Raw genomic sequence first — 21,494 nt, forward strand, 5'->3', positions numbered from 1 at the left:
TTAAGCAACAGCCTGGATGGTTTCCATGCTGCCTGCCTGTAAACAGAAGCCCAATCAAACATAAATAATAACGGTAGAGGAGAGCGAGCGGCGCTGAATTTGATCAGATCAAGAAATGACACTCGCCTTATATGCACCAAATTAGGCTACACTAAACTGTTGTCAAGTCCCTGCTTCAACAAGTAGATGAGCCTTGCCACCATCCCTGCCCCCCCCTCTCTCTCTCTCAGTGTGTAGTGGGTAGACCTGAATGGCATTAATTGCCCCCTAAGATGACGGGCAGATGAAAGTGAGGTGGTGGTTTGCTGTGGGACATGGGGGCCGGTTACAAAGAGAGGCTGAGGACGGCTGGCAGGTCTCACAGACTTCAAAAGCAGATAAAGGGTCTTTTTACACAAAGGATCCTCTTTTTTTTTTTTGCTTAATCTTCAGATTCAGGGGTTTATTTGTGCCAGCCTCCTCGCCTTTGTCCACTTTTGTGTCAGGTTTTAACGCCAGAGGATTAAATTGCTGTTGCGGAAATCATTGTTTGTGTTTTCCTCCAACCCGCTGCCTCCCATTGTCCTGTGACATAATCGACCGCTCGCTAACAATATGAGAGGTTGATCTCTTTCCTTTGGTGAGAAATGAACAGTGGATGGGTCTGGTCACCTTGTTTGTCTGAGGAAACAGTGGCATAATATGTTGTTTTGTTTAGGCAGAGAGCTCTTAACTCTTTAAGTAGCTTTTAAAAAAAAATGAGAACAAGGAGGTCTTACTTGTGAGCCTCAGAACAGAGAGAGAAAACACTGGTCTGCCATTGAACATAACAAATGTGAGGTTGGTTTTCTTTTCTCTGCAAACAAAGGAGGTCTGAGCGGAGAAAATCAGAGCGAGACCACGTTGGTCCAGAGGAATATATCAAACATATTCGGAATTGGGAAAACTCTTAAACACAAAGAAAACTAGGAAAAAGCTCATTTTTCCTTCTCTGTCAGGTGCTCTTAAGTCTGCTCGATCTGTCCACCCGGAGCTTCACCTACAGCCCAGATTCCTGTCATTCTCCAGTGAAGGTATTGGTCTCCAGCCACACAGCCAGCCCTCCATCTGCCCATGAATAGGACCAGTCACATTTCTGATAGCATTTAATGAAAAATCTGCCCGGGCTTTGGAGGGGAGGGAGGGGGATGAAGGGTGGATACGGTGGGAGGGTTGGGTTGGTGGGGGGGGTGTTTGCATAGGAGGGCTCAACAAAGAGTGCCTTTCACTGGAGTGGAAAGCCTAGATTGCTCCCTCTCCTTCCTCGCTCTCTCATTTTGTCTTTTTTGATTCAACATCAAAAATGTGCCAAATGACTGGGCAGCAACTCCCAGAGGTTTTCAATGGGGGTGCGTGTGTGTGTGTGTGTGTGTGTGTGTGTGTGTGTGTGTGTGTGAGTGTGTGTGTGTGTGTGTGTATAAAGTGTCACACAAAGGGACAGGTGTCTTGCGGTTTAAGGTGGCAGCGGTGAGGACACAAAGGTAGCAAACAATCGGCGAGGCTTCATTGAGAAAGATATGGTCCTCAGCTTGATCCTTGTTCAGTGGAAGAATCTGGAGCTTGTTTATGCATGACATAATCATAATAAAAATAGCATTATACCTGTACCAATGTCCCTAAATCTATAAAGGATAAGGTTGGTATAATTCTTTATTTTTTTTCCCATGGTCAACAAATCCCATGAAATGAAATGTGTCCACCTCTCAATACTCTCTGACTTCCCTGTCTGTGGCACCCAGCCCTGAGCCCATTGGTTCTTACTAAAGAAATCTTTAAAAACAGGTCACAAATATATAGTTTCATTTCCTAAAGCAGCTGGGCACTGTAGTTGTTAGCAAACGCCACTCAAATAAAAGTAAATAGTGTATTTGTTGGGGACTATTTTCATTTGCGGATTAATACACACCTGGTATACAGTGTGTGGGTTCATAGCAATGGAAGAACATGTCATCCAGTGCAACAGTGTGGCTCATTGATGTTTTTATTTATTTGCAGACAACAATGGAGCTAATTTGACACTGATTTGTTGACATGAAGAGAAATCGACATATCCGTTGATGATCTTGTGTGCTAACATGCAGTCATTCTGAGCTAACTAATTAACCCTCCTGGCTCCCAGGAATTTATTATGTGGAAACACCCCCCCAGAAGATTCTGCACCTTTTCTGTGCATGCATGAGTGTGTTTGCAACACTGTCACAATCTTCCTGCTTCTTCCTCCTTTGTTTACACAACCCACAACAGGTGCGAAACAAACCTGAGAAAAGCTTTCTTTCCTGCTCTGACATCAGATAACAGGCTTCACCCATTCCTCATTTCCGACAGACAGGACCCAAATGTCTTCAGCATTCTTTGCCATCATTACGATCCCTGCAAGTAAAGCAAACAACAGCACTTTCTTGTTTGCTTTTGTTCGCCTTGAAGCAGGTCAACTCATTTACTGCTGCAGCCTTTAAGCGCTGGGTTTATCTCCATTGAAATTACAAACAAACTGCTAAGGGCATGTGTTGCTAATAGGACAGCACACATTGATCCTCTTTGCTCATATCTAAGATGTTAATCAATACCCCGAGAGCTTGTGGATTGTCTTTAGAGGAATGGGCAACAGCGAGCTGATCAAGAGTCGTCACAGTTTCCCTAGATGCTAGTGTTTTTGAATCTGTTGAATGGATGACTGACTGCATGGTCTTCTGGGAAACTACACAGCTGAAGGGTTTTGTTGTAAAAGAACATTTCTCTTGCAAGATGAATCATAGCGGAAAAGAAAAAGATAAGGTTTTGCATCTCCTTTTGTACAGTAAACAACTAACAGACTCTATAAGCATTCTTCCTTAAACCACACTTTTGCATCAACATTCAACCGTCAAAAAGAGAGTTGTGACACATATGGTACATTTCCTCCTACTGTGTGTGCACTGACTGGTCTTTGCCTCTAAGCAGTATATTTCTCCCTGTTTTTCTTGCTCTTACTATATTATCGGTGCCTTTCTATCCACCTGCATGTAGAGTATAACTTACAGCGGAAGGTAGCAACATCAGGTACATTCTCAGAGTGAAAGGCATTCTGGGAAACAGGTTATCACTAAATGCAGCAGAAGTAGATGAGGTAGTTTTAAGTAAAATGTTACACCAAAAAGTAGAATACATTACACACTATATTGATGATACTGTAACTGTAACTATAGGGCCTACTATCCTTTTTTTTACTGACTAAATATTTTAGTGATGTTGAATAATAAATTATATTATTTTTAGAATGGTAATCTTCTTTTCCCGTGGAATTATATTATAATGCAATGTGGGTTATTCCTACACTTTCAACTGCCAAGCTTTAGTTATTCTCCATTGCTTTACTGGGATGTGAGTATAAAATTAGGTGCTATAACAATTGTTTTCATTCATTTTAATAGTTTGAAATGTAAAATGTCAGAAAATGCCATCACAATTTTCAAATTGACGCATTTAAATAGCTTGTTTTGTCTGACCAACAGTTGAAAACCCAAATATATTAAGATATATAAATATATTAGACTAAGATGAGCAAATATTCCTATTGAAGAAGCTTTTGGCATTTGTGCTAAAAACAAGACCAAGAGCCTACAGCTATGCTAGCCTCTCTTTGAGGCTGTACTTGGGCACAGTGTTACTTTGAGCTAAATGCTAACATTGGCATGCTAACACGCTCATGATAGCAATGCTAACATGCTGATGTTTTAACGGGTATAATGTTAAACATGTTCCCCATCTCAATTTAACGTGTTAACATGCTAACATATGCTAATTCTTTTAGCAGGGGCTGATGGAAATGTCAGGGATTGCAGGTATTTGGTCATGAACTCATGAAGAATTGGAAACAATTACATTTTGACCAGATGAAGGTGCTGGATGAAAAGTCAGAGAATCATCAAAATGAATTACAGTACTGTATGTCTGGCCCAAATTTCATGGCCATTTATCCAATAGTTGTTGAGACTTTTAATTAAAAATCACAAATGTGTATCTCATAGGGACGTAAGAGGTAAAGTCAGTAAGATTCATCCTCAGGGCACCACAAATACATAATACATACGTAATAAATATAATACCTACATAATATAATACATAATTCCATGGCAATCCATTAAACAGTTATACTATAACTATATAGAGAACGACCAAACCAGATTCCAGATACTCGCTGAAAACACATCGTTGTAGGACTTGCGTCACCAGGAGATGCGCCCGTTGTTTGCGTGACGGTGGCGGGGGCGCCCAGCATCATGTAAACAAACCAAAACTAAAATACTTCTAATATGTCCCTGAAACAAAGCGAGCACCCAGGAGGATAGTAAAACATTGTATACAGTATATGTTGCATGTTACATTTCCACGGTTTACAAATGAAAATCCACTCCATTTTTCTTTTTCAGTTTTCGCCATGGATGTATTAATAGTGACTTCTGCTTCTTCTTCTCCTCCAAGAAAACGCGGCCGCGTTGCATTGTGGTATACGGGAGTAATATGTAGGTACATTGTGTACACTCAAATTACGGGGGAAATTGTGAGTATAGTGGACTATATAGTGAATGAAATTAACCGCAGAGAATTCGAACACCACTACCAAATGGCGAACACACTATAAAGTGCACCATTTCCATGATAGGGAACTGTTTCGAACACACCTATTGTTTTAGCTCTAAATATAAACATTTGAATAAGCTCTCCAAGTATTCAGTACACCCTGGGTGATGAAGTTATCAATCTCTGCGTGTCCCTCTGCCCAGATACAGATGGTCTGTTTCTGCTTGTTGTTCCTGAAAATCATCTATCCTGTAATGTGTCATTAATGGCAATCATGAACGGCAGGTGAACAGTAGGCTCCAATAACCGACAGCTGGATAGTGTAAATGTTTGAAGGGGGGGGCCAGGGGAGGCGGAGCTGGGATGTTTACTTGTTTGTGCAGGGAAGGTTGCTGCACAACTGGAGCCAAATCTTACTGGGCACAATTACCAAAAACACTCAGGGTTCGGTTACCGGGACAAAAAAGAAATGAGGCTTCTTTGTGGTGTAAGTGCGACGCTGGTACAGTAGGAGTGGGGTAAACAACAGTGTAATGGGGTAGATTTGACCCTGCATGGAAGCCACTGAGGAGCCCGCGGTCCATGTGCACGTCTGAATGATGATTAACTGTAATTACCTAAGCCGTACCTGGCCTGCATGCCAGGAGGCAGCCCAAGATTAATGGGGCTGTGCTGAAAACGGAACAAAAGCTCACATTTCCGAGGTAATGAATCGCTCTGGTACTAAGGCGTTTTCACATGGTGCTCCCGGGCCCCCGGGGAGCTTCATTACAACGGGAGGAATAGATGGATCCTCTGCAGCATTTTCAGGGAAAGCAAGCAGGCGAGCAGGAAGAAGGCTTAAATCGTCCCAGACATCCTGGTTGCTACACAGTCTCTATAACCAGAAAGGAGACAAACAGCCTCCTCAGTGCTTCTTAAATGGGTGGTAAACACTACAAGGCAAAGGGCCTTGTTTGCCTTGTCTCTCAAGGTGTTTAAACAATAAAGCTTGGTGGTGCAGGCTGGTTCACTAATGTAGATACATTTGACTACATTGATGCTGAAGCAGTGTTACCAAAATCCGCAGTGAATTATAGTTCCTTACCCATTCGTAAACACCAAAGACTTGAACTGAGCCGACATGCCACTCAGCATTATCCGTATTAAAGGAAGCAGGCTTCATTTGTACAGGAAGCACGCAGTTTGGTAAAAGCCTGGAGGGCAAGGTTTTATTGCAAATGTCTCCTGTTATAAATTACAGTCCATGGATTAACCCACAGATTAACAGTGACATTATTTAGTTTGAGGTTGTAGAGGTTAATATATGTTCTTTTGAAAAATGCAGGACACAAAACGGCCCTGGACAATGTGTGAAAGAAGCCTGTGTAAGATTTAGCATTAGGAGTTGTGCCGGAATGAATACCGGTGATGTATGGAAGTCAAACTCCTTGAGGCAACAATGAGAGGATTTACAGGCTGGGACATTTTTCATGCCCTTGAACATGTTACCTTCAGATATTTAGGTCGATAGCAAGATGAAATACAACCCAACTGGAGGTTTTAATGATTACAACGCACACAGGCCACATATTTCTTGCCCCATTAAGTCACATAAATACTTGAAGGAAACACAGGTTGAGGCATGCCCAGCTTTACATCACGGTGTGTGCAGTGGTGCCTCGACAAAGCCAAAGGCCATTTTTGTTTACAAGCCTCTAATCATGTTAATGACACTTTGCTGCCGTACAGGCCATTTCTCAATCGATCACAGAAACAAAGACCAAAATAAAGTGACAACACTTAGGATTTTTGCCTGTGCACGTCTGAAGGAGATGAAAGAGATGTGAGACTCAACCTTTAAACTGCCATTTATCAGGGAAGACGACAAAGGGAGTCAATACCATTATCCTCCCTGTCACCCTACAGTGTCTGTGTGGGAACATAAACATGCACGTATACACATACAAATCCACACTCTTAAATAATTTATTCAAAAGGTAAAATAACATGAGTGCACATTATGGATGCAGTCAGACAGTATTATTGAACATTGAAAAATGAAAGCAAGGGCGTTATTAGGACCATACCAGTGTTTTTACATGTTAACCCATTAAAGACACCTATTATAGTCATTACACTGCTCACCATAGTTTGAACCATTCTGTAGTGGTTTAGATTTGTTAAATGCTTCTTCCTTCTTCCAAGGCAACCAAGGATAAGTCTGGTGATATTTTATACTTTTCCTTTTTGTCAACAAATCCCAATAAAAGACCAAAACCAACAATGACTGATCCTGCTAACAAGTATTGTGTGTGTATCCGAGCCTACAATATATTATTCCTCTGTGGCATAGAGCTCCAAAAACTATTAAAAACACATGAGCCAGGGCGGCCTCTAGCTCACCCAGTAAGAGCATTCACCCCATGTTGGCTGAGTCCTTTGCAGCGACGTGGGTTCAAATCCAACGTGCTGCATGTCATCCCCCATCTCTCATTTCCATTTCCCCCCTTTCTGGTCTATCCACTGTCCCTATCTAAAAAAGACAAAATAATAATCTTAAAAAAAAAAAAAACACAAGTTGCACTGGGTGACATTATTATAAGAGTAATGCACTGATTTAGCATTGCACTCTATAATAATCAGCTTCATGATAGTTTTTTTTTTTTTTTTTAAGTATCAAAATCAGGACCAGAGATCTTTTTTTATTCATTCTTCTTCCTCATCAAAACCTAGAGCCTACATTACCCACAATGCAACTCGACCGCCAACAGCTTGGTCAAAGATTGTGGTGTGTTATGCTAGTAGCGGCTAATGTAGCCTTAAGCAGAGACAAGGAGTGGGCTACAGAAGTCTGGTAAACTGACTCAAGTGACATCACTTGAGGCAATTTATCAGACTGTGTGCAGCTCCCTCTGTAGCCACAAAAGGCTTTACAAAACTCCCCCCCCCCCCCACATATGCAGTATCCCCAAGACCTGTAAACAGACTTTGAGGTGTAAAATCGGTGGAGTTCCCCTTTAAGATGAAAGCTTAAAGGTTTATTTTGACTCACACACACCATACTGTTGCTGTAACTACTAACAGTGTATCAAGTGTGTATTAATCCACAGCTGAAAATAGTCTCCAACGTTCAATATGTACTTGTATTTGACAAGCATTTGCTGAAAACTACAGTGCCCACCTGTTCTAGGAAATGATTGAGCCTTTTTTCAATGAGAGTATGAAGAGATCATATAAAGATTTCCCTATTTTGTAGGAACCAGTAAGGCTCAGGGCTCATTGCCATAGACTGGGTAAAGAAATAGAAAAGTGTTGAGAGACAGACCAATGTATTGTTGGTTTTGGCCTTTGTTGACAAGCGTTCATAGAACTAAGAAATCATAGTGGAATGCATGGAAACCCATAAACATGATAATCACATTGAAAACCTGTAATAACACTTTAAATATGACAAAGTATACTTATGCAGAAAGATACATCAAATCATCTCATTAACATAAAACTGTCTGTATTCGTACAGCAGTATGAAAAAGTGAGGATGTATTAATCTCCCGGAGGTCTTTCTTTCTGTGGGTGTTTAACAGCAGATTATCAGAGGAGTTCGTCGACGGTAGACAAAAGACTTTTCTCCTGCTCATTTCTTAGCAACAGATACTCCACAACCAGGAATGACAGTGTGGACAAAAGACTAGACATTAATTTATCTTCTCTATATGACCCTGATGCAAATGAGAAAAATGAAAGCAAGCAATCAATTCCCTAATTGGGTTTGCGCTATTTTAACTTGTTAAGGGGGCCTCTGTCTAGATTAAAGTGAAGGTCAATTTCTCATTGTGACAATTACTGTAATCATTTCCACAGTGCAACAAAGGAATCCAGCAAAGGCTTGAGAAGAGACGGCAGTGAAGCAGATGCATCCCCATTGTGTGAGTCTACCATCTTAACATCTTGTTAATCTTAGTTATCGCATTCATTACAATCTGCAGACACAATAGATTATACATTTCAAAGTTAAGACTACTATAGGTCACTTTTTATATTATATAGTAGGTCATCTTGGCATAATGAGATTTTTGACTTTCCAGTAGCAACAAAACCTTTTTTTTTTTATCTATCTAATCTATCTATCTATCTATCTATCTATCATTTAGGATATCTCTGATGAAGAAATTGCAAAGCTGTCTTGTCATACGTTAAAAACTTTTGCCCCAAAAGGATTAGTTTGTGGTGTTGACACATACTCCAAGGTAATAAGTCAGAAAGCCCCTGGGAACTTGAGTTAGGTCTGGAGTATTTCTCTGTACATATTCCTTAATAAATAAATAAAAATGTTGAGAGAGAGGAGTATTATTTTTTTATTTGAACACTCAAAAACCCAGCTAATCTTCTTGTGATAACATTTGATTAGCCGCATTAGGTAAAAACCCTACAGCTGTCATCAGATTTGGATGTAAATATTGCTAAATCTTGACTTGCACAGAAATACCCTGCCCACTTTTAATAAAGCACACCGTACAGGCAGATATTTCTCCTGTGAAATAAATCAAAACTGTTCTAACTTTGGCAGATAACTGCAGGCTCATGTAGGACCACATCAATCATAACGAGCCTTTAAACTGCGAAGAAAAATGTTCCTGCAAGAATTTGTTGGAAATAAAGCAAAAAAAAAAAAGAGAAGAAAGAGAAGAGAAAAAATGATAACTTTGTTGCTCCTAGATACACACACTGAAATGTCTAAAGTGTCATTCCTTTAAAAGAGGACAAGCAAACAGCAGCAGCCCTGCTGGGAAGGTTAGGAGGTTCGAGCAGAGGCCTGTAAGCTGAGCGGCTGCAAAGCTGCAGTGGAGCATTTATTTTGGCTTCCTGAGGAACAAATCAAGATGGTTGATATACAGCGTGAGTCAGCTACTCCCTCATGTCACATCAAACGTTTATTTACCAGCGGAGAGAAACCACAGAATTAGAATAAAAATTTGATTATTGTATCCCTGCGCTAAAAGCAATGCACTCAATTACTCCAACTCAAAACTTCTCTAGAGGGGGAGTGAGGAGGCCTTTTTTGCTGCATAGCCATATATCAAAAAGCAAGTAATGGGAGAGCAACATGTCATGTCTGCCGGTTCATTTCTGTTAGTGTGTTCTCTCCCCCTTTCTGTTGAGAGGGAGAGAAATCTGTTGAAAGCTCTACAAACCATGCAGCCTTTTAACAAGATGCACTTAATCTTCCTGGCGTTTGCTTTAGTTAAGTAAGGGATTGGCTTCGTCCGGGCCCAGGAGTGGCGGGATGTTGATGATCGCTAACCTCTTATCAGTCTTTATCTGCATTTGAACAGGTTTCTAGCGGGGCAAAGTCAAACAGATCAATAAGATTAAATATAGACCCATTTTGCAAGTTAGTAATGTCCCAGTGCTTTCTATGGGTTCAACCAGAGTTCATGTTATTCGTATTACAGGCCTTTCATGCTTTCAAATCTCACACAGATCAGAAGGGCTTTGGGAGGTATGCCACTGTCAGCCAATTAATGCCCACAAGTACAGCTGTTCTGCCTGTAAGGTCAAGACTAAGCACTTTTCACAGCTAAATGCCTCAACTTTTTTTTCCACCGCTTCAACCTCGTTTTTAGGTAATTATGCAGCTCTCTGGGAACGTTTTGTAATTCACACCTCAAACATTGCAACAGGAGTCACAAAAGTGGCCTTGAAATGCTCGAGTCAAATAACAAACCTGCCAGGCTTTAGGGAAGAGGGATCTACACAAATCCCACCCACATTAACTGAGAGGAGACGCAGTCAGGGAGATTGAAGGGAGGCATTTAAGGCTTAGAAGAACCTCACTTCAGATAAAATCTCAGGGACAATAGTTACTTTTCAAGCATTTAACTGGCACTTTGCTCTAACTCAGGCTGACCTGAGATGAGGGATTCTCGCTCAAGGACACTGCAACAGGATATGCAGCTGCTGCTGGGATTAATCTGGTTATGTTTTAGTGGTGGGACAGCGAAAAACCACTGGGCCTCTCATCCTCATAGTGATATCCCAAATTACATTGAGTTACATGCTGAGGCTTGAATAATCCCACTCACAAATCATGCAGCTTATCATGGGGCTGACTTTATTCTTTGTAGTGAGTCATCCAGGCCCATCCACTGTTCCAGTCTTTGGTCTTGTACTGTATATAGCAATGTATTGCATGACATCACTCTTTCCAAGTTGAGGCTTTAATTCCCTCTGGGGCTGACCCATGATAAACTGCAGCCCGTGCTACTAAAAGGCACTTATTTGTATGACAGTTTGTGTCCAAACATCACTACACTTAAAACCTTTCCTCCAACAGACATGACATTATAAAAAAAAAGGTATACATAATATACATAACCACTGAACTCAACCCAATCTAAACAAACCCAATGCCCCAGCAATCATATTACAGAGCAGAATTTCAAAATTAAACATAACACATTCAATGTGCCAATAGCATAACTGCTCATCAATCACAGCCTTAAAATGAAAGCAGAATTCTTTGTAGCCCCAAAGTTGAGGGATAAAGGTTACAGTGCCACCTGGTGGTAACTAAAAAAAGATCTGTTACATCAATTTTAAAACAATAGCAAAGCAACTAAGTAAAAATCACGTGTTTTAACACAATCTTTAAACAGATTAGATAATCACACATAATCCCTGACAAACTCCTATTGCAAAAGAATGCTCAAAGCTTGATGCACATAAATTATTAATATAATGTAGTTTGGGGTTTCCTTTGTATCCTTACAATGATTGGCCATCACGGTGACAACATTTCCAAAAAAAAACATGCAACCGAATCTGAACACAATTAGTCTTTTTTTCCGCCAAAACTTCACAAGAACCAAAACCGAGAAGAAACCGAGGACAGAAAGCAGCCCAGTTTGGAACAAGCACCGTGTCAAATGTCAAAGGAAACGATGCACGCTTATCATTTTTGATTTCCTACATGTTCACATGTCCCAGTCTACTGGTGAATTTGTCCTTGTCAATGTGCTTGTGCTCTGGGACGTGTCTGTAGGTGCAGTCCTGCCTCATGCAGCCGGTGGTCCTCCAGAAAAAGCACTCCTTCTTGTACGGGCTACAACAACGGCAAAAACAAATTTCAATTCTAGCGATGCATGTCAAAGTTTACAGTGGGAACAATTATCGCCAAGATCAGGAGACCTGAAATGACAGGGTTCCTTTTTGCCTCTAAACAGTGGCAACATAACTAATATGAACAAAGACAATAAAATACTAGATATTTCTTACTTTGCATTTATAGAAATTAAGAGTAAGTTTTGAAAAACAAATCTTGGTGAGCAATAGAAACTATAAGTCTTAACTGTGTACAGCTAACTATTAATGAATCCTATGCATATGTGGGAGAAAAAAAAAAACTATACATGCACTGTTTTAAAATAATAAGACTGACAATAATCTTTCCCCCAACTTATTACCCTTGAAGTTAAATCTAAACTCTTAGTGAAATAGAGATTTTACTAATACGAGGGAGAATAATAGCATCTTCTTACCCGGGGCGTGAATATGGGTCAATGGTGGCCGCTCTGGACATACCAAGTCCGATGGGGATTTTACTGGGGTATCGCACAGAGAGTGGAGCGCCCTCTACCACCATTCCCTGAAGAAGAAACAGACATTAAACATCTTGGGCCCAACAGAGCTGTACTGGAGAGCCACACAGCTTAGAAAAGAGAAGACACTTCACAGACTTGAAGAATGAATAAGATTGATGTCAGAGTTGATTTATGTGGTGGGAAAATAATGCCACAGTTTCAGAGGAGCAGACAGACTTTAAAGCATGAATAACTTTACAGAGTTAAAGAGCTGCAGTTGTTACTCGCTGCTTAAATAACACACAATCAAAATAAGTCTCAACTTCCTGCTCTACATAGAAAATCCTACAACCTGCCAAGTTTTGAATACAGACACCCTCAAATATTTTCTGATTTGCTTCTTAACTTTATTTTACATTTGCCTGTGAATATGAATTCTCTTTGGGAACCTACAAATCTTTACATTTTCAAACCCATACAAGACCTTCATTGTGTGGCTCCGGTGAAACATTTAGGTCACTGTTAACACTTTGCTGCTGATAGTGAATAGAAAATGTGTCCTGCCTAAATGAAGCTTTACAACAAGATACATCACAAAATGTAACATTACATACACTTAGTTCTACTTTCTCAACTGTTCCAATTGGTCTAGACTGACACATCAGCTAGATACCTGAACAAATCATATGCAAATACCATTTAAAGTAAACCGATACATACATTAATACACTGGATGGCTCTGTCACAGTCTTCTTGTTTGGCGTAGTTCACAAAGGCACACTGGTGTTCCAGCAGCATCTTGATGCTGTAGACCGTCCCAGCTCTGGGGGGGGGGGAAGAGAGAGAGAGAGAGAGAGAGAGATCTTTCATATCCCTGCAGGGCAATTTGTCACACAGCTTTGAGTCAACAAGGGTGAATACACTCCCATCACTTTAGCAGCCATTAAATCGACAACAAGCTCAGAGTCGACAAACGCATCAATATTTCGTAAGACCACAGCATCAATATTTCAGTGTATAAATATTGCGATTTTTGGATTTTTTTTATTATTTTTATTCTACTGCCATTTTCCATTCTTGTTGCGTCTGTAAACTCAGACATCTGATTGTGACAAAGTGAAGGAGCTCAGCCTGTGGTACTTTACCTGCTGAAGAGCTCGTGGAGTGTTGAGTAGGTGACAGCAGGAGCCAAGGATCCAACCCAAATGGGGAAAAGATCACTTTACACAAAACAAAGAGATAAAACAACCATTTAAAATCATGTTGAACTCTGGATACAATTCAGCAAATTATCCTTAAAAAAAACCCAAATCTGTGAACACTCCATATTACCATCTGTTCTTGCTCAATGGTGCAAAGGAAAGACCTCCTTAAATTCAGTTAGTAAAGAGTAATTATTGCAGCAGTAAATGGGCAAACAAACAGGCATTTGTTGAACATCTGTGCATATTTCATTTCAGAACTTTTTTCCTGTTATTCTGACTGCCAGCATGCAAGAAAAACTAAAAATTAACAATATAAATCATAAAAACTTGAAATAGTTTACACAATGTAGTATACAATAAACATTAGACCAGTGGTTCCCAACCTGAGGGTCAGGCATGATACATTTTTTTTTATTTTATTTTTATTCTAAAAACCTGATATGTTCTCACTTTTGAAAATAGCAGACAGTTTTATCTTTCATAAAAAGGTAACAATTTAAGCCACAAGTACACATTGTGTCATTTTTAAGGATCACAAGCCAAAAAAAAAAAAAAGGTTGGGTACCACTGCCTTAGATAACATTTTTCATTTTAAAATACACATTAGTGATTTGCAGTCTTACGGTTTGACAAAATTCCTTGGATGGGGCGTCGGTGACTTAGAATTCGATCTGCTTTGGCCAAAAGCATCCAACTCTTTGGCCGGCTGCATTCTAGGACGACTCGTTTGTCGGACAATCCACTCCCCCTCGTCGTCTTCTTCCTGCGCCACTGGTTGGTCCGTACAGTCCCAGCCGGCACAGGCATCTGAAGAGAGCCGACAAACGGTAAAAAGACAGTTAAAAACATCATTGTAGTAACATGTCAGCTTTCCAACTTTTGAGAAACATTTTGTGACATTTACCTCCAGGACCCTGATTACCGTCGTCACCAAACAGAGCTTCAACAGCTTCCTCTAACGTGGCGTGTGTTTTCAAGGCCTCGGAGCTCTGCGCCCAGGTGAATCCCATTTCCTAAAATGGAAGTACAAAGACAACCTCCTAAGCTGACAAAGCATACACACATCAATGCCACAGATGACAGATATACTGACTTTGTCTAAAAAAAAGAATCCAAACTGCTCCAGAAGTGAGTGAGCGTTCAGTGTATAGAAAGTCACATGTTATACCTATATCCCCTATCATAGAGTGTGCTGTGCAATGTTTCCTGACCACCATTTGGAGCCAACAACATGCAAAATGACTGAGAAACGTACATATGAGCTTTGTACATTCTTAGAGGTTGTGAACATCTCTACGAGGATTTCTACGGCTTCTTCTCAGCCATGTGGTGAGTGACAGTCTTTTTTGTGCCATATATTGTCTTGTAAACTGTTGTAAACACAAGCTTCTCCTACCATTAGGTGCAATGTCTGTGCTCGTTTCAGCTCTTGCGTGGCTTCAGCGCTCGTACTTTCCAGCTTCAACACCTCCTTATAGATCAGCGAGGCCTCGTAGTATCTCTGGAGAAGTGAAAGCGGAAATTACAGGCAACAAGTAAGTAATTAATAAGTAATATGCAAGTTTAAAATCTTGAATTTAGTAATAGCACTTGAGCTAGCATGTGGGGAATTAACACCGTAGAGGGTTTATTCCTCACTACTGCATAGGGCTGCCCCCTCTTAGTCGACTAATCAGTCCTTTTTGTTTTAGTTAGTTTAGTTAAAGATTTCCTTTTCATTTCATGCTTTTTTTAAATGCTGAATCACTTATTTCCAAGAAACGTATGAGCACATCTCTGGGACACACAAGATTTAAAGTCATGCTTTTGCATGATTCTTTGTGGAGAAACTCAGTTTTACAGGTCTGTCGAAAAATCAACTAATCGATTAGGAGTGTTAGTCGACTAAGAATATCTTTAGTTGAGGACAGCCCTACTACTATAAAACCTGCAAACAGAAGTATTTAGTAACAACCTGACACCTGTATATTGTATTGTAAGGTCCGTTTTCTCTGTACTACAGGTTTTTTTTTAAACCACAATATAACAGTTACTATACATGAAAACAAAAGACTAAAGTGTCTGGAAGTATCACAGTGTAAGCAGAGTTAACTGGATACAGGGGCAGCGATTCACCTTGAGCCCACAGAGAGCTTTTCCTTTCCTAAATAAACCTTTTATCCAGTTTGGCTCCATGGAGAGAGCTAGATCAGCGTCCCTGAAAGCATTTTCATACTGCTGCAGTCTTTCATAACACAGGGACCGATTTCCAAATAACCTGAAACACATTCAACGTAATTCATGTCATTAATAGTCACTGCTTCTGTGTGCTTTAATGGAGGCTGAAGTCAATTTAAGTCCACGTTCTTACTTAAATTCCTTTGGGTTGTATTTAATTGCGTCAGTAAAGCATTTCACGGCCATCTCATACTGTCCAGAGGCAGCCAAGCGATTTCCCATACCTGGAAGGGAGAGCAAGGACAGTTGTACCAGCTTCAGTGCTTTCACGTGTTTGACTTTGCCAAAGTCTCAATGACGTTAATGTAAAATAACTTACCAGCAAGCTCTCTACTTCTTTTTGCCAACTCTTCTGCAGCGGGGTCCATTATTTTCTGTTAAAGTTGACACATTAGTCTGTGAAGCATGCCGAGCACTACAGGAAACGCTACATTTGTATGTCACTTTCTGTCAAACGCCAACTTATGACAACCAGTTAATGTTTGATCCTATAAAAGATCCATTTACAAATATAATTGAAGAGTAAGTAACTTTTGTAGAGAAAATGTTTCTAGGCTGGTGACAATTTAAAATAGTGTTGTATATATTATATCTATTTTAAAAACATTACTGACATAACATCAGAAAATAACTTTTTAAAGATTTTGTCATCTGGTGTGACTTAAGTCTGGTAAAATATCTGTCAATCCATGATAGCAGGTTTCTTGGATAAGATTATGCCATGAAGAAATACAAATACTATGTCTGCAGTGTTCCCACCTCTTTATTGGGTTGAGGTTTCTCTTCCTTCTTTTGAATTTCAGGTTTCTCTACAACCTTTGGCTTTTCCTCCAGGGAGTTTTTCAGTAATTTATTTTTGTCCTTTTTCCCTTCTTTTGCAGGCCTCTGGTTACATGTCTGCTCAGGCACCGATTTTGTTGTAGAAGAATATGAATTATTTAAATCCAAATCCTGCTGGCGATAATGAAACACAAGGTGGTGGTTTGAAGAGATTCATCCACAAACAGACTTAGATTCAACTAATAGTCAGACTTCAGATAGACGTCTAAATTCATCTGTTGCTCAAAGTCCATCTGAAGCATGATTGGCCAGTTGATGTACCACAAAAAAAAAAAAAAATCATCCACCGATATATGGACATATCTTTCGCCATGTAAAGTCTATGGTTTAGTGCAGAATTGTGACGATGGTCGCTCTAGAGTGACGTCAGAGTTGCATGAATTCCGATCGTACAGTCCAGACTCGGTAGCTTTTTAAAAAAAAAAAAAAAAAAAATCCAATCTAATGGATTTGGACCACATATGAAAGTGGCCCAAATAACAACTGGTAAAGATTGGATGCCACGTTACTGGGCTGTTCACACCGTCATGAAAATAAAATAAATTAAAAAAAACAAAATCAGATTTGGGTCACTTTGGTCTGCAGTCTGAATTTAGCCTAAGAGCTAAATCTAACACTACAGACCGGTCTTTGTGAAACTGACACCTGCTGTCATCCACTGCTGTTTTTTGCATTCATTTGTGAAGCAAGGACTAAACTTTTTAATCGACATCACTTCAACACGCGCACAAATTTCCTAAACAAATTGCTTCCTTTTGTGACCATTTCCTACTGTCCCATTACATTTTAAAGAAAACAAACACACAGTACTTTTGCTTCCCAATGTGACAAACAGTACTATATACCAACCTTTTGCTCCCCATCTTCTTTTTTATTCACCTCCACAAAATGTTCTTTATTATTATTATCACTGCTCTCATTATATGCAGCCGCCGCAGTTCCATTTTGTGTTTTACCAGATTCAGGAGATTCATTTGCCACTGCATTATTTTCAATAACAGGATTTTCTTCCTGATTTTCTGAGGAGTCTGACTTCCCTTGCTCTTCATCCTGAAAGGCCAAAAATGACTTAAATCAGCATGGCTTTGAAAAGACCCGTTTTCCAAAAGACGGCCCTTCATATTGCTGTGAATTACAACAAATACATACGAGTAACACAAGACTTACAGGTAAAATATTTTTAACTGCATTCTCCTTCTCTATCCGTTTCTTTTCTTTTTTACGCTGAAACAGAAAGAAGAAATGTGTCGTGTGCCACAGCAACATAACCACTCAAAATGTCAAATCCTAACCATTATGCAGACACTGACCAATTTCTTACGCTTGTTTTTCTCAGTTTTCTCTTTCCGTCGTTCCTCTTCTTCTTTCAGTTCCTTTGCATGTTTATCGGCCTCCTGAAAACAAAAATCTCTGCGTTGAGTAAATTTTCTGGAAAATTTACACTGTCTGGGAAAGAACTCTGAAAGAAGTGAAAGCGAAGTGCAATACCTCGTCAGTGAGTTGTTTTATTCGTGGATGTGGTTCTAAAGACCTGTGAGAAGCATGTTGTGGACAATAGTGATCATCATCATCGTCGTCGTCAGAATATACGATGTCGTCCTCCAGCTCTCCTTCAAAGGTCCTTAAAAAATCTAAACCTGGGGAGGTAAAGAAAAAAACAAAGCCTTTTCTAGTGCTCTTATGTGTGCCACATCTGTGAAAGGGCAAGTCTGGACCGATTCTCCAGACATTGTCCGGAGTTCATATGACAGAAACAACTTAAGAGTGTGGCCAATCAGAACAGCTATAGTGCTCTCCAACGAGGTCGCACATAAGAACTAGAGAAATCGGTATAATGAACACTCAGACAATGATGCTTCTCTCTGGTAGCCCCACCAAGAATTGTTGCATTTACAATAAGTGCAAAAGATGTTGCAATTGCCATCAAAGGCTACCCATAACCCTTTGCAAACAGCTCAAGAAAAACAGATACTGAACTGTTAAACATTAAACAGGATGCAATCTGCAGTTTACTGACAAGGATAAAGTGATAGCCTTCCACACCCTCATAACTGGTCTCTATACAAACTGATCTCATGAAGTGGCATATGTATGACACGCCAATTCGTATGCCATTATTGGCATGTTATCAAGAAGCATACCTCGCTTTTTAGTGTGTTTATCAACGCCGTTTGGCCTCCATTGACTTACATTACCTTACGATTGCGTGGGAATTGACGCCGTAGTGAGTAGGATGAAAGGGCGAAAATCCGCATGGGAGGTTGGTCGGGGTGGAGGATGGGTCAAACAACACATGACTTTCACCCAGGTGTCACATTTCCTTCGTGTCCCGTTTCCTAAACTCAACCGTCCCATTCTTCTTTTACTAAATCCAACCCAGTTCTTCTTTTCGTAAACCCAACTGGTTCTTCTTTTCCTAAAGCCAACCCGTTCGTTGTATACGGCGCTCAAAATGCGTACAGATAACACGCCACTTGGCTTTAGAAAGTGGTGTGTATGTTTACGCAATAACACGCCACTTGTAGAAAGTGGCATGTATGTTTACGTCCGCTGTATACAGCGTAGACATACACGCGGATAGCTCAAAATGCGTACAGATAATACGCCACTTGTAGAAAGTGGCATGTATGTTTACGTCCGCTGTATACAGCGTATACACGCGGATAGTTCAAAATGCGTACAGATAACACGCCACTTGGCTTAAGAAAGTGGGCGTGTATGTTTACGCGAAGTCATGATGTCACGTTGCTATACAGGACTCTAGTGGAGATATTCTAGCATTACCCCTTGTAGCTCTAAACCAATGTTCACACCAAATAGAAGAGAAGTGTTTAAGGGGGGATAATGCCTAATCATCACTTACCAGCATATGAATCTTATGTTACCTCTTTACCTCTGTTAACTCTTATGTTCTTTTAAATCTGTAATGAGTTATTTGGTGGATGCCATACACTGCAATAGAGATCACAAAACTACGCTTATACCCTGTTTAGTTCCAGTGGTTTTGGATCTAATAATACTGGGTTTTGTTGTATCTCCAATTCTCTTCTCCACCGTCACTTTGAAATAACCTGTAACAGCCAGTTCAGAAAATGCCTTACCTAATAAGCCAGAGGCAAAGACATCCAGGATAGAGTTTGAAGAATGACGTCCGCTTATGAAATCTACCATAGTTTCCTGAGAAGGAGAAAAGATACAGAGACTTCAAATACAACCAACAATGTGTCCATGCTATATCCACACGAACGTGCGTCTACTGTGCAGAAATATTACCTACATACTGCTATATGTAACATACTGTGCAACCCTTCACTTATTTGCTGGGTGTGAAGTTAGTTTTTGACTTGACTTATCTGCAGCAGTTACCACAAGAGCTGATAGATATTAATATTGTAACATTGACACAATATAAGATATTTGTAACTTATAACTGAAACAGACAGTCGATAAAGTGAGTAGTCAACATTTTTTTGATAATTATTTATTTGTATCATTTGTCAGACTAAAATGCCAAACATTCTCTGGTTTCATCTTCTCAACTGTGAAGGCATGCTGCTTCTCTCTATTTTACATCACTGTAAATTGACGATCGTTGGATCTTTGGACTGTTTTGGACTTTGCTGGCCAAACGGAAGAATTAGTTCTTTTAAAGATCTAAGAAACTGCGATATTCTATTATCAGCATCCATTAACTGTTAATCGCAGCTCTGCTACTGTGCAAAAGTGTTAACTGCTTACTACGTGCTATAATATACTGTATATTCAGTATACATGTTTTGGCTGTTATCTGCAGCAGTGATCACCAAAGCTGGCAGTTCATGTTGTAACGTTGAGATTAGATGTTACCTTAGATTTTGTATTTTGTAAGATGAATTATACCGTAAACAATGTTTAACCTTCTTAAAGACTGCACAACAGTATATTTTGATCCTGTTTTCCCATTGTTGTGAAAAGCTTCCTGTCTGATAATAACTATGGCAGCTCATACTCAGATTACTTATTGTGTTAGCAAAGGTACAACTGGTGGAATGTCACCAACAACAGCCTTTAAATTGGAAAGACCTGTTATGCCACAGTAATAACAACATAAGTGCCCGGGTGCTTGAATCATACTCACATGTGTGCGCATAAGTCTCGAGTTTTCTCGAATTCTTGGTATAGGAGCGCCAACTGAAAGGTAGAAAAGGACACGTTAAAATACATGGTTGTATTAAACATATGGCTCTAACGTTACAAGGCTTAAGTCAGTTGTCACGGTGATACAGTTACATTAACACTGCTTTGGTGATCACCAAACGCCACAACGTTAGCTAGCAAGCTAGTTAGCTAACGTTAGCTTGCTACACATTTGACGAATTAGGTCAAGTTGTCAGTTAAGGAAACTCAGCGACGAATATCACACATTACCACAATGACAATCACTGCTTAAATATTACCTTTCACAATGTCTTTCTTTTTTGGCATGATGTTATCTTATGTCTTTGTACTGAGTGCCGCGACTGTGTTTAACGTTATTCGTGTCTGTCTAAGGTAATTTTACAGTTCTGCAACGACTATTTTTTTTTTCTTTCCGCGTTTGATCTGGAGCTACCCGGAGCTACCTCCCTTGCTTTAACCTTTCAGGCTCATACCCGCCTCCAGGAGGCTCCACCAATCTAATGAAAATGATTGGTTTTTTTTTTGTGGTATAGGGCTGTGATTGGATGACGGCCTGCCAATCCTGGGGAAGTAGGCGGACCCAAGGTATGCTGGGAAACGCCTTCCTCTCGGCTGATCTGATTGTTCAGAATGGACTCAACATGATGACGTTATATATAAAGTTTTATTGTTTTTTAATTGGAGGGATTTTTGTCTGATTTAAAGGATTATTCTGTACAAACCACATGTTTTGTGGCTGATAGTTACTTTAGAAGTCAGAGAGACAAATCATCTACAGTGTGATGTTAATTAAAATCAGCAACAGATCGAATGTAGAGCATTTTTGACAGCTACTCTGTCACAATTAAAACAACTGGAGACTGTGTACAAGCTGATATATGGGTCTGATAACATTTTATTATATCGGAATCGGACCTAACAGGATGTGAGTGTT

General features: G+C 39.9%; 1 protein-coding gene across 2 annotated transcripts; it reads right to left on the minus strand.

Annotated features, from left to right (window-relative positions):
- Positions 1-9,473: 9,473 nt before the first annotated feature.
- Positions 9,474-21,006, minus strand: LOC144534965 (uncharacterized). Of its 2 annotated transcripts, none has more exons than XM_078277139.1 (18): positions 20,839-21,006; positions 20,520-20,572; positions 19,504-19,579; positions 17,891-18,039; positions 17,713-17,796; positions 17,570-17,626; positions 17,252-17,452; positions 16,322-16,513; positions 15,882-15,936; positions 15,696-15,786; positions 15,461-15,602; positions 14,742-14,846; positions 14,250-14,358; positions 13,969-14,152; positions 13,286-13,360; positions 12,861-12,963; positions 12,099-12,205; positions 9,474-11,662 (listed from the first exon to the last, which is right to left on the minus strand). In XM_078277139.1, the coding sequence occupies exons 1-18, from the start codon at positions 20,864-20,866 to the stop codon at positions 11,527-11,529; spliced, it is 1,947 nt and encodes a 648-aa protein (XP_078133265.1). In that variant the 5' UTR covers positions 20,867-21,006; the 3' UTR covers positions 9,474-11,526. The 2 variants fall into 2 exon arrangements, with proteins under 2 accessions (XP_078133265.1, XP_078133264.1); XM_078277138.1 differs by having other exon boundaries at positions 16,322-16,516.
- Positions 21,007-21,494: the final 488 nt, after the last annotated feature.

Source organism: Sander vitreus, chromosome 20 (assembly GCF_031162955.1).
Source record: "Sander vitreus isolate 19-12246 chromosome 20, sanVit1, whole genome shotgun sequence".
Taxonomy (NCBI): Eukaryota; Metazoa; Chordata; class Actinopteri; order Perciformes; family Percidae; genus Sander; species Sander vitreus.